This window comes from Acipenser ruthenus, chromosome 9 (genome assembly GCF_902713425.1).
Source record: "Acipenser ruthenus chromosome 9, fAciRut3.2 maternal haplotype, whole genome shotgun sequence".
NCBI lineage: Eukaryota > Metazoa > Chordata > Actinopteri > Acipenseriformes > Acipenseridae > Acipenser > Acipenser ruthenus.
In genome coordinates this window covers 17,645,273-17,658,334 of record NC_081197.1, presented here as the reverse complement: position 1 = coordinate 17,658,334, position 13,062 = coordinate 17,645,273, and the positions used below count along the sequence as shown (strand labels likewise).

General features: G+C 36.4%; 1 protein-coding gene across 2 annotated transcripts; it reads left to right on the top strand.

Annotated features, from left to right (window-relative positions):
• Positions 1–1,726: 1,726 nt before the first annotated feature.
• LOC131738072 (diablo homolog, mitochondrial-like) lies at positions 1,727–12,194 on the top strand. 2 transcript variants are annotated; one of them, XM_059031301.1, is made up of 6 exons: positions 1,727–1,932; positions 2,291–2,399; positions 2,873–2,998; positions 3,705–3,815; positions 5,395–5,491; positions 10,371–12,194. In XM_059031301.1, exons 1-6 carry the CDS (start codon positions 1,889–1,891, stop codon positions 10,580–10,582), a joined length of 699 nt encoding a protein of 232 aa, XP_058887284.1. In that variant the 5' UTR covers positions 1,727–1,888; the 3' UTR covers positions 10,583–12,194. The 2 variants fall into 2 exon arrangements, with proteins under 2 accessions (XP_058887284.1, XP_058887283.1); XM_059031300.1 differs by having other exon boundaries at positions 1,731–1,932; positions 2,264–2,399.
• Positions 12,195–13,062: the final 868 nt, after the last annotated feature.

The window sequence follows — 13,062 nt, the reverse complement described above, 5'->3', positions numbered from 1 at the left end:
GAGAATGAACTCTTTACTTAAATCTGGTGAAATGAGAGCTGGGGCCTGACATAGTTTCTTTTTAATTATACCAATGGCCCCCTGACATTCCCCTGTCTTAGCCACTTAACTATTTTTTTTCGGTGAGATCCACAAGGGGTTACTATGGTGGAGTACTTGGGGATAAAACGGCAATAATAGCCTGCTTATCCCAGTAGTGATCTCATCTGTGACTTGGTTTTCGGGATCGCCTGAAGCCTAAACTTTAGAGGCAATCGGCTTTACCCGTCCATTACCCATGATGTAGCCGAGATGATGGGTTTCTTGTTTGCCAAATGCACACTTGCCCAGATTAGCCGTCATCCCCGCCTCCCTTATAGACTGTAGGACAGCCGAAAGTCTAATAATATGTTCTCTCCAGGTAGAGCTAAAAATCACCACATCATCAATGTATGCAGTGGCATATGGGTGATGGGGTGCCAGGACCTGGAGATATCCTCTACCTCCATGCTGAGGGGACCCCTGTGGCCTTCTGGGACCCAGTACGGTCCCACTAGTGGATCTCAATGGTACTGCCTCTGGATATCTAGTGGTGTAGTCCACCACTACCAAAATATGTGTATACCCTGAGTCAGACAAGATCAGTGGACCCACTATGTCAATTGCAGTTCTTTAACTAGGGGCAGTGGGACCAGCGGAGCCAGGCGAACCCGCCCCAGTGCTACTTGTTGGCATTCCGGGCATTCCACCACATATTTCCTCGCCTCAATAAAAACTCCCATCCAATAAAGTCCAGCCAATAGTTTCTTCGCTACCTAGATGTCCCGAACAAGGGGCATCGTGAGCCAACCACAGGTCAGATTCTTTCTCTCTCTGTTACACACCAGAACACTTATTTACTTTGACTTTCATGAAGGCGACTGCTTTTTTCAGTAGTGGCTTGTGGTTTGCAAACTGTCCTATGATACTATTCATTTAAAAAATACACTGGGTGCTTCAAGTTAGTGACATAAAGTTTTAATTGAAACTTTCATGATAATCTATTTTTATAAATCATGAATATTTACTATAATAGTCAATGCAAATTGAAAAACCCTCTGCATTTTAATTATATTTAAATAAATACTTGGCAAGCCAGGCTGGCAAAGAAAACATGGCAAATGATTGAGAAGAACAGCAACTTCCTTCAGTTTAAATATGCAATTACCAATGGTAGCCAAAATAGTCATGGATAAAGTGGCAGCACTCTGAGTTGCCATACCTGTCTGTAGTTGTAGGAGTTGGAGTTCAGTGTAAACAAACTGGATTATCAATAAGATAAGGTTTCTGATAAAGAAGAGTTAACAGAAGGCTAAAGTATGTAAGAATGCTGTACCCCAAGGAGCTTTATTCAACATTAGCTGAAAATTTAAATATATTTCTGTGTAATTTTTAATAACCATACATACATATTAAAGAAAAATATGATTATATATATATATATATATATATATATATATATATATATATATATATATATATATATATATATATATATTATAACGATATAGCACAACAGTATCAATATAGCAGCTCAATGTAATTCAAGCTTCCTTTTTTCTGTAGTTATCAGGTAATTCCATGGGGCGGCAGCAACAGACTGTAGTTAGTATGACCGCTGACAAAACACATCGTATAGGTTTGAAAATGCTTCTTATATTTCCAACCATCCTGGCAACTTTGCATGTGCAGTGTTATAGTTATTTTCTACTATAATATACTACAGCAATTACGTGTAACTACAATGTGTGTATGTAGTAGTCATTTGGAAAAGTATAGGTCGTAGGATGCAAATATATTATTAAACCTTTGTTTCCGTTTAGGAACACTAAAAATCGATGGACAGACTTCCTGTCAGTAAAACAACAATATGGCTGCGCTCCGCAGGGGTGTGTTTGGATTCAGATCATTTAGGTAATAATATTATTTCTATAAACATATAAGTTTGTGGTCATGATGTGTAAAAAGAAAAAATAAATATCCAGTTTCAATTTAAATTACAGTGAATGGTCGTAGTCGAACTTACTTTCACAGAAACATTAGGTTTACACATTCATTCTTGCTATTTAAACACTAATATTAAATATGTGTATATAAAGCAATAGGTAAAGCACTTGTCAAAGAGGATTTTTTTTTTTTTTTCTTCTGGGACTTTATATATTTTGTACTCGTGTCTGGTTAAAAACATAACTGTGTGGTACAGTAAGAATTAAACCTCAGCTCATCCTCGCTTGTCTTCTATTAGGTTGTCTTCATTTTTACTAAACTCTAGTAGGCAGAAAGTCGTGAGTAGAGACCGGGTTCCCTTTCTGTTCAGATGTAATTACAGCAAACTGGCACTGGGAGTCGGGACAGGGCTCTGTGCTGTTCCATTTTCAAAGGTAATGTGTCACGTGCATGTTTTGTTTTCATGGTCATTTTAAAGTCACAGTTAGTGTAAGATAAATGGTACTGTAGCAAACAGTCCTTTTCTTATGTTAAAGAAGCAAAACATATAGTAAATTAACACTGAGGAATTTTGTAAGTTACTGGGCCCCTTTTCTGTGTATCATAGGGCTGATCTCTGTTAACTTAGCAGTATGGCAGCAAATAAAGCCTGGAGAAAAATCGAATCATAAAAATCTTATAGTTTGCAATGAGAGTAGGCTATTCACATTGCATGTACTTACTGGTGTATGCTTTTTATTAAAGTGTGTACTGTGTATTACAGCATTCATTTTAAGCTGTGACAAATTTAAATAGGGTTAGGCTGTACTAAACTACCTTTCGGCCATGTAGCCTTTTAAACTTGAACGAAGCAATGTTAAAAGCATAGTAAATGATGGGATATGTGTCTGTCATTGTTGTTTTCTAGAAATCTGAAGATCTCACACATGAAGCACTGATTAAACGGGCAGTATCACTGGTAACAAACAGTGCCAATACCTATTTGTCACAAACAACTCTTGCTTTAGTAGATACGCTAACAGAGTACACCAAGGTAAGGGAACTATTTAGGTTAAAGAAAACACAGAATAATGCCTTACTGCATTCATTAGTGTCTTGGGCTTGGGGATGGGTAAATGAAACACTAAGAAACATACAGAAACTGCAAATCCAAGTTAAAATCATAATATTGTATCTGTAGTCCTTGTTAAATTAATTAAAGAAACTATGTACCCATACTATGGTTATGTTTTATTTTCATCTACACATTATGGCATTTTCCAGTTTTATATAGTTCCATGTTTTGATTCTTTATTGTTGGTTTTTTTTTTCTGACAACTAACTATTCCAGCCAAACCTGCTTCTGAAATGACTCATCAGGGCTGATTTTGGGGCGGTGAGGTGAGAAATCATGTACATTGAAACCCACAGGTGAAACATTTTGCACTGAAGCCTTTCCATCACTATTATGCTTCCCCACAGTCAGCCTTGAGTAGTCTTTTCAGAAGCAGTTTTTGCTGGAATAGTTTGAAAGAATGGTAAATATTGATCTTAGCAGAAACACAACCAGATAATCACACAGAACACACATCACAGAATATAAAATAGGTAATAATTCAATGAGGGGGTGGATGGGGGGGCTCAATATGTGTGGTTCTTCAGAGACTTACTTCTTGAATGTAACATGTGTCTGCACTTGAGAGCAGAGTTCTGTTTTGTTTTACCACAGATCCACAAGCCATTGAATTTTTTCTTTGCAGGCATTGTACACCTTGATCTCCATTCAGAAGCGTTATGTCGGTCTCATTGGAAAGATGAATCCAAACGAGGAAGATGCTATTTGGCAACTTGTAATTCGTTCTCGTGTGGAGGTATTCAGTAGTTTCATTATTTGAAATGTTCTGGAACAATGGATTCATATTTGCAGTTCTTTTTTACATTTAGTGGGATGTATGGTCCATTCTTATTTATTCATATATAGTAAACTGGGCTGAGTTGAGTGGGGGACGGAGGGGGGTGATGCTGGGACGCCAGAATCACCGTCGAGCCCTCTTGAGGTGTCGTGGGTTGGTCGACGAAACACTGAGGATGGAAGGTGCCCACTTGAAAACCCCAGAGATGTACCCTACTTAGCTCAATCCAGACGGTTGTCATGCTGATGCGCTGGGGAGGCCGCACTTTGGTTGATCCCCGGAGCCAGCATCGCAGCCGTTGTGTGTGCTGATGCGCCAGGGAGGCAAAATAAGCTGATCCCTGGAGCCAGCATTACACTTCAGCCATTAACACCAGACAGAAGGATATCTACATCATCATATGGAAGGAAACGTAAATGGATGGAGACACATATGGATCACATTAGTTTACTGTAAAGCTACGTCTTAGTTGGTGCTTATCTTGGCGAGAGCCGAGTTCAAATCAGCATGAAGTTTTAACATCTACTCTCGTGTAATGGAAATCATTTTTTTATATCCTTATTTGTATATTTAAATAATGCCAAAAAAACTGGGACATGATGTTTATGATTATAACTGATTGTATTAATAATTTAAATCTTAGTAAACCTAAGCTCAGTCTTTATTAAGAAACTGCTAGGTAGTGATAAAAGGTGTTGCAGCAGCTATTTGAAAGCAAGGTTGGTACCATATTTAAACTATTAACTAATAGAAAGAATAAAAAACAGAACAAGATTGTGTTGTTTGTATACATTGGTAACACCTTGTGGTTTCGTATCATTCCATCTCAAGTGTGACAAAATCTAGATAATTAGGTGCTGTGGAAAGTGGCAGAGGCTTTGCGTGAACCGGCAACCACACACCATGAGCGTCTTAGCAACAGATCAAAATAACCAGGCTACATTGCAGGAGAGTATAGAGCTTTTAACCCATTTCACTGACAGGGGTCAGAATCCCCATCAGCAGTGCAACACACAACACTGTCTGTTACAGTCTTACTCCTTTAACTCTGGCGACTGTCTGCAGCCAGACTGGGTCGCAGCACCAATGTAAGAGGTCAGGGGCTGGGTGCCAACCGGCGACGTTGCACACCTCAAATGAGCTTCTTAACCATTGTGAAAAATAGCTGATCTACAGGTCAATATAAAGCTTTTAACCTCATCTCATTGACAGATGTATGAATCTGACACAGCAGTGCATTACACTAGAAAGCCTCTTAACATATCAGTTTTTGGAAAATGGAACAATCCAGTTTCAGCTTCATTTTGCAAGGTTTCCCTTCCTCATTGTAATGTTGTTGTATCCTGAACCATTTGCGCTAGAGAATGTTTCAATAGCTCAAATCAGAGCTACAGAGCCACACTTGCAGTGTGTTTAGTCCCTGGCCATTGCTGCACAGTGAATTATGCATTTAATTGTTTCTTCTTTCTCAAAAAGAAAAAAAAAAAAGTCCTAATTGTGTAATATTAGAATCCTAACCGTTTACCATCCTCTGCAGGTAAATGAGAAGCAAGAAGACTGCAAGCGTTTTGAATCCAATTGGATGAATGCAGTAAACCTGTCAGAGAGGGCTGCAGAGGCTGCTTATGTTGCTGGTATGTATAGTAAGCAGGTTTGTTTACAGTAATTGTTGCTATTGTAATTAAGCAATACATACTACTGCTAATATCTCATAACAAGACCTGCCCAACAACTATACCATTATTAACAGTCTTGTCAACAGGATTAATCTATTATTGCTAATGAATGTGTGTAGAATTTACAGCATTGCTATGTTGTTGTCAGTAGCATTAATTAAGAGATACAGTGGAAGACATGGCCAGCGTATGGTATTGTATTCTCTTATGATAAAATTGAGGTAAATGCGGTTTAGTTAGCCTGTCCTGTATCTTCTGCACACTAGATGGAGTTATCTGACAAGAAAGTGGTTTGACACAGATTACTACTGAAATACAATGTTTCGTTAGGAGGTGTCACACGCCCAATATCAGGTCACTATAGAACACCATCTTCTAAAACCAAATACTACATTTATAATTTGATCAAACAGGGAATTAAACTAAATTCAACAAAATACAGTACAGTAAATGTGGACCAATGTATAGGAAGTTAAATGTAAATGTTCCAAATCCTGATCTTAAAACATACAAATAACCTAATGTTTAAAACTTATCATGGCTAATGAGATAAATTCATATACTGTAGCGTAGTGCAGTAAAAAACAAACAAAAAAATAATATTGGTACTTCTATTGCATTGGAATCAAAGTGGATGGAACTGTTTGCTAAAACAATTTTTAGGTCTTAAAACAAAACAAAACAAAAAATATTATTACTATTATTATTATTACAACCCTGTTTTTTTTTCCTTTCACCAGAGTAACTGTACCAGTTACTGTAATATACTGCAGGGCCTATGCACTCATCTCCCATTGGTCTGATAGAGCAATTATTTCAAGCTTTGTGGTTATGTCTTTCCTTTCCGACACATTTCCAATTTAATTTGAAACAAAACACTGAAGTGAGAACAGATGTTGCACAGCCAACATTTGCTGCTTGACAAGAAATGTGATCATGCACGCAGTTTGAAATATTAACTGGGGTGCAAATCAGTTGAATATCTTATAAGTGATTGATACTAATCAGGAGGAACTTATCAGGAGCTTTATACCAGTCACTCCCATCATATTCTAGCTGGGACATTTCAGTATGGTAATAATATGCAGAGATTAAGTGGGTTTCACTGTGTTATTATTAAATGCAGGCTAACATGCATTTTACAGTGAACCCTTAAAAGCAATTCAGTCAAAATGTCTCGTTTGCCTTGAACAGTTTGAAATACTGTCTGTTTCTTATGAAAATTAGGCTTTAAAAAAATGTACTAACTTTCTGGTGGAGAAGGATCAATTGCAGGGTACAAAATGTAGTCCACTGGATGCACCGAACAGGGGGATTAAGTGAGTTTAATCCACTCACTTGAATTGACGTTAGTACCATTGCTAATCCCAATTGTAGCGTACCAAAACTTGATTAGATCATTGGAATCATCAGTTAAACTAGATCAAGTTTAGTACTGATTGCAGCATTCTAAACACAAAAGATTTCCACATTAAGTGGATTAAGTGCGTCCTGTGAAGTTGCTTGCTTGACTTCCTTGCTCTGATTTGTCCCCATTTTCTCAATATTTGCTTGCATTCTGAGTTATACACATGAACATTTCTTTTTTTACGTTCCTCTTGTCAGTATTACATCACCCAGGAATAATATAATATTTTTAATAAACATATGCATTTTAGACTTATAATACAACCATTGCAGATCTTATAAAAATTACCATGACAATTTTACATGGCAATATTACACTTTCAAATGCTTTTCCAATATTAATACTGTGCATTTACAAGGTTTTTTATATTGTTATTGTCCTACTTGCTGATCATAACTCCTCATGCATTTTGCTTTACACTGCTTCCACATATTACACTGTGCTATGTTATATTTAATTTTTTAAACTAGAAGTTTTTTTTTTCATCTTGGTAGACTTAGGTAGTGTGGGGATTTATTTTTTAAACAATAATTAGTATTGTTTCAACTTTATAATACAGTTAATCTGTAACAATAAACTGTGTTGAGCCTATAGATATTAAGATAAATATGAATTTCTTTGTATATTTTATTCTTGAAATCTGACATGCAAATTATGCAGTTTGAATGGGATTCTTTGCATATTAAAATACCAAACAGCCTTTATCAAACAGGTTAGTATACATCATTACATCTAGACAGAGCATTATGTAGGGATGTGTAGGTTGCTCTGTGAATGTACAATGTTTGAAAGCATATGCTTTATGTATATCGGTAGATTCCCCTTGCCTTTTATGTGATAGGTGATATAAGTCCTGTCAATTTTAAAAATGAATAGAGGGGAAAATGATTAGATATTGAAAATAATGTTCTAATTCTATTTGCACTTCAGTGCACAGAAAATGTTTCTTCTGTCTATTGGTTTATATTGTCTGTTTACTGGTCTGTGGGTTAGTTCTCATGATCAGTCCAACTTGGTCCTCTTAATCAGATCAGATAAATACAGCAATATTATGCATACTTCTTTAATGACAACTCCCCTTCCCCCACAGACCCTGCTTTCTACATTAAACACCATACACCCCCCCCCCCCCCCCCCCATGTGAATCGCTGCATGATTAAGGCATCAAATAAAGCAGCATACCCAGAACCCAAAGTTCACAAAAATAGTAATAACTTTGTGTTTTTTTCTAGCAATATGATGGTTCACAGTAATTCATTATAATTATGATTAAAGCTGTTTTGGTCTAATTTTAGAGCCTCTTGAATAATTTACCTTGTTTTCAATTAATTGTTCTACTGAGAAAACATCAACATTATTATTATTTTTTTTACTAACATCTTACAGAATCTTGGATTTTAAATAACAAAATACAATGAAGCACTTTGATTTTAAAGAAATGATACAGCGTTGATCCTCCTAAAATTCCCTGGGGGTGGGGCTTCCAAAATAATTTGCACTAACAGGACATTTGTTTGAAGTGCTACTGCTTAATGTGGCCGCGACCATGTACAGATTTCGTAGTATCAGGAAATGTGTCTAATCTGAGTTCGTTTTAACAAGAATTGACTGTATTTGTCCATAACAAAAATATTGGCACCTTTACACAAGTCTCTCATTATAGAACTAATTTAAAAATATATGAATACACAGAAAACCCACTCTCCATGACCTTTACATTACAAGTCTGTAAAAATGTAATAGAACTAATTAAAATATATATTCATTGAGTGAGTAAAAACCATTACACAGTAATTAAACTGTATTGTAAAGTCAATTCCAGAAAAAGAGGTGATTGAATGTTTTAGCAACACATCAGATGGTGTTAAGACAGAGGGATTTGGATTCACATTTGAGAAAAGCACTCCTAGCAAACTACAACAAAGGAACTGTACAAAGGCACCTGAACACAGAAAAGTTGTATGCAGGTAGAAGAAAACCCATAAAACAAGCTTTCTTAAATTTGCCAAGAAATATGAACAGGAATCTGATGCATTAGAAATATAACTTTTCCCCAAAAATGGACCACAGTATGTTTGGATAAAAAAAGGTAAAGACTTTAAATGAAGAAAACCTTGGTACCTACAGTTAAACATAGAGGTGGTTTAATCATGATATGGGGATGTTTTCTTAGTTCAGGGACTGTGTGGTCCAGTGGTTAAAGAAAAGGGCTTGTAACCAGGAGGTCCCCGGTTCAAATCCCACCTCAGTCACTGACTCATTGTATGACCCTGAGCAAGTCACTTAACCTCCTTGTGCTCCGTCTTTCGGGTGAGACGTATTTGTAAGTGACTCTGCAGCTGATGCATAGTTCACACACCCTAGTCTCTGTAAGTCGCCTTGGATAAAGGCGTCTGCTAAATAAACAAATAATAATAATAATGATTGAAGATCGAAAGAATGCCTCCATCTATGAAAACATTCAACAAAGTATAATAATACCATCTGCTCATGGGCTGATTGGCATAGAGTGTATCTTCCAACTTGACAACAACCCCAAGCATACGGCTAGGCCAACTCTGGAATTCTTTAAGAAAATTAAGATAAAAGTTTTGGAATGGCCTTCGCAATCCCCAGATCTCCAGATCTCAATCTAATAGAAATGCTTTGGACTGATCTCAAAAAAGCTTTAGCCAAGCATTGTGTATCCAGTCTGTCTGAGCTGAAGGAAATCTGCACAAAAGCCATAATAAAAGCAAAAGGAGTACAGACAAGCAGAGGTGCCATTACTTCTATCATGAATGCATGCTTTAAATGAAAGACGTTTTTTTTTTTATAAAGATTATTTGTTACATCTTGCCTTGAATTGTGGTATATTACGCACAGGGTGCCAATACTTTTGTCTGTGACTGTGCATATATACACAAAGTTAAATGATTAAAAAATAACATTTATTTCAGGATTTTTTTTTTTTTTGTTTGCATTTTTGCAAGTATCAGTGTTAGTACATTATATACAGTACTTCTTAAATTATGTAAAATATTATCTTTTTGTTTTGCATTTGAGAAAATGTTTACAAGAAGTGTAGTTTCCCACAATGTCGGAACTCATCCACAAATTCAATTTGCAAACAATGAAATCGGAACTAGTGGAGCATCAAATATACCAAACTCATTGATTTCTACAAAACCAGCAGAGCAATCAGAAGAAATGTGTTTTTATCCATGTAGGTACCATTGCTCTTGTGAGACACTGTTCAAATATGTTGCCTGCAATTGAAGATAAACTCTTAGGGATGCCACATACAAACATCCAAACCCCAATCGTTTTGCATTCCCAGAAAATAGGAAACATTCAAGTTGGCTTGCTTATGAACACTTTTGTAATCATTTCAAGAGAGGATAATTCTGTATCAGAAATGTTTTTAATTGGTTCTCCCCCGTTTTCCAGGAGCTGACCAGGCCTCTGTTTTTGCACGCAGTCACTTGCAGATGTCACAGACTCAGGTGGAGGAGGCGAGACAGCTGTCTTTAAAAGCAGAGAGAATGTTAGCCGAAGTCCAGGCAGATGAGATCAGGAGAACAGCACAGCAGGCGCAAACATCAGAAAGTGCTGCTGGATTAGAAGAAGAAATTCCTGATGCATATCTACGAGAAGACTAAACATTTTACAAAAAGAATGTGTGATTATGATCATCCCTTATTGTTTAATGCTCCTTGCAATAATTGCATACACTGTGTCACACTGATTAGGATCCGCAGATCTATAACTTATCAAGTTTAATTATTTAAGCATATCATACTTATGTTGAATTAGTGTTGACCTGGCTGCCTATGGTGACCCTAGACAGTGTAATGCCACTAATGCAATGTTTCTCCAATTTATTTCTCAACCCTTTTGTTTAAAGTCTGCATTTATTTAAAGAAAACCTATAAATATCAAGAGCACTAAAAACAAATATCCTGTTAAATGACATCACCATGTTGTCACAGTGTCTTACTAAATTACACACAGATACATTTCTTTCTTTTTTACAAGATGTGGAAAGATTCCTTGTCATTGTAGCATTGGATAACATGCCATGACAAGGTTCTCATCTCTGAAATTCAGTGAGAGATGAGGACCTTGTGAAAGCGATGCACATATTACTCTGTGTTCTGTAATGCTTCAGCTTCACTTTAGAACCAGAGAACATGTACTAATGAGAGGAGGCCATTTGGCCCATCTATACTTGCTGATTGATCTAAAAACTTTGTTAACTTGGGTCTTAAAGCATCCCCATGATGCAGCATCAGCAACATTTACCTGTTTTCTAAGGGCTAACCCCAAAATATGTATGTTTGTGGATCTGAATTCCTTACTGGGGATATAGTCAAAAGTAACTTCACCTGTCTTGTTAGGCTGTTCTTCTACTGCACCTATTGTGCCCCCTATTGGGGCCACAAATGCGATGTCACACATGGGTTTTCTCACCATGCAGATCAAGAATCATGACTGATGGGTATTTAAAGTTTATTTTTATTTGTTATGTTTCCTTTAATATGAAGACTACTATGCCTGTGTTGTTCAAATGATTGGAGGTTTGCAAAAAATAAGTATATGTTTTAGTCACTGCTTTTGTAACTTGTGTACAGAATGGGAAGAAACTGTCTTTGTGGTGTAATTGTTAGGTTGTGGATGTGGGAGATCATAGGTGTCATCTGTCAATTCATTTTTTAAAGAGACTACTATCGTGATCCTGTAGAGTGGGTCATTAGGTGATGCATGGATTTGAAAATAGTTTGGAAATGGTTTATTATTTTGTAAATGTATAAATAAAATAAAACATGTACTATTTTATGATTCCTCTCTCTCTCTCAAAAGATATTTGGTAAGGGGTCTGAGAGGAGAAATGGGCAATAAAACCCCATCCCCAGTTGTTCTGTAAATCAAAGATATAGGGGTGAGGAGAAGTTAACATTGTTAGGTTTATTCCCTATGTGGTTACTACAGGTTTAGTGACAAAAAATCTCATGTTTTTATATCTGTATTCTCAGTAAGGCCGCTTTCCTCTGCCAGGGGTTGATCCTGTTTGCTGTTATTAACACATTCCATTAGAGGCTGTGATTGTGATGCGAGTAGTGTGCTATACACGTTTCTGTGTGTGTGTGTGTGTGTGATATTAGCAAAATTTAAACTGAGGGTTATTTTTACTATAGCCCCAACTTTAAACTGCTTGATATTATGGTACAGTGTGTTATTTGTGTGTATGAGGTACCATAAATCTGAAAAATATTGTTTGCACTCACTATTCTTTCTTCACAAAAGGGACTTAATATGAACATTAAAAACAAAAATAAATGCTTTTGTTACAAGAAGCAACGTCAAGTAGACAAACGTTTCAGCTAATGTTTGACTCGACTGATCTCTTATTTTAACCTCACAGTTCTTGGTTTTATATTCCTGACATTTTTAGACTTGGTAATTTGTGTTACAAGAAATAAGCATTACTTTTAATATACGCAGTTCATTGCTGTCTGCTTACTACATTTGTACTTGTGGTTTGTCATTTTGTGCACTCTGTGTAATCAGAAAGCAGACTTTATTTACTGTCTGGAAACAGCCTGGCACTCTGTAAACAGGAGACACTCCTGCTACAAGTTACAGATAAATGTGGTCAACTGCAAGCTCTGTTATAACTTGAAAGCACACAAAGTGTTTTAATTTATACAGCAATAATTCAACTGTACTGGAAACATTTACATATGGGATTCATATTTTGCAAACAGCTTACATTTGGCAACAAACCATTAGTCTTCTGATCAGTGAACCCTAATGTGGAGAAAATAATGATTCAAATGAAAGCCAAAATGTTAATATCAAGGAAGTGTCAAATTACCAAAATGGGTGTTGAAAGTGACCACATTTGCTAGGAAACAGGCCTATACAATCAGGCACTGGGCACAAGTGCATATATTTCATTTTATGAAATCAGAATTTATTATGTCAGAAAGTAACCAAATATTCTGGGAAATATGCCTGTATCAATATACACTACAGTATGTAATTCCATTACAACATAACACCTGAAACAATTTAGAAATGCATGTCCCTGCTGTATGTAAATAATTCCATTATCAGCAAACTTGTTTCATGATGCGGC

Bases quoted from the DNA above. Each gene is read 5' to 3' on its own strand.
- LOC131738072 (XM_059031300.1), top strand. From the start codon at position 1,889: ATGGCTGCGCTCCGCAGGGGTGTGTTTGGATTCAGATCATTTAG. The intron at 3,816-5,394 runs GTATTCAGTAGT...CATCCTCTGCAG, and splicing joins TAATTCGTTCTCGTGTGGAG to GTAAATGAGAAGCAAGAAGA. The intron at 5,492-10,370 runs GTATGTATAGTA...CCCGTTTTCCAG, and splicing joins AGAGGCTGCTTATGTTGCTG to GAGCTGACCAGGCCTCTGTT.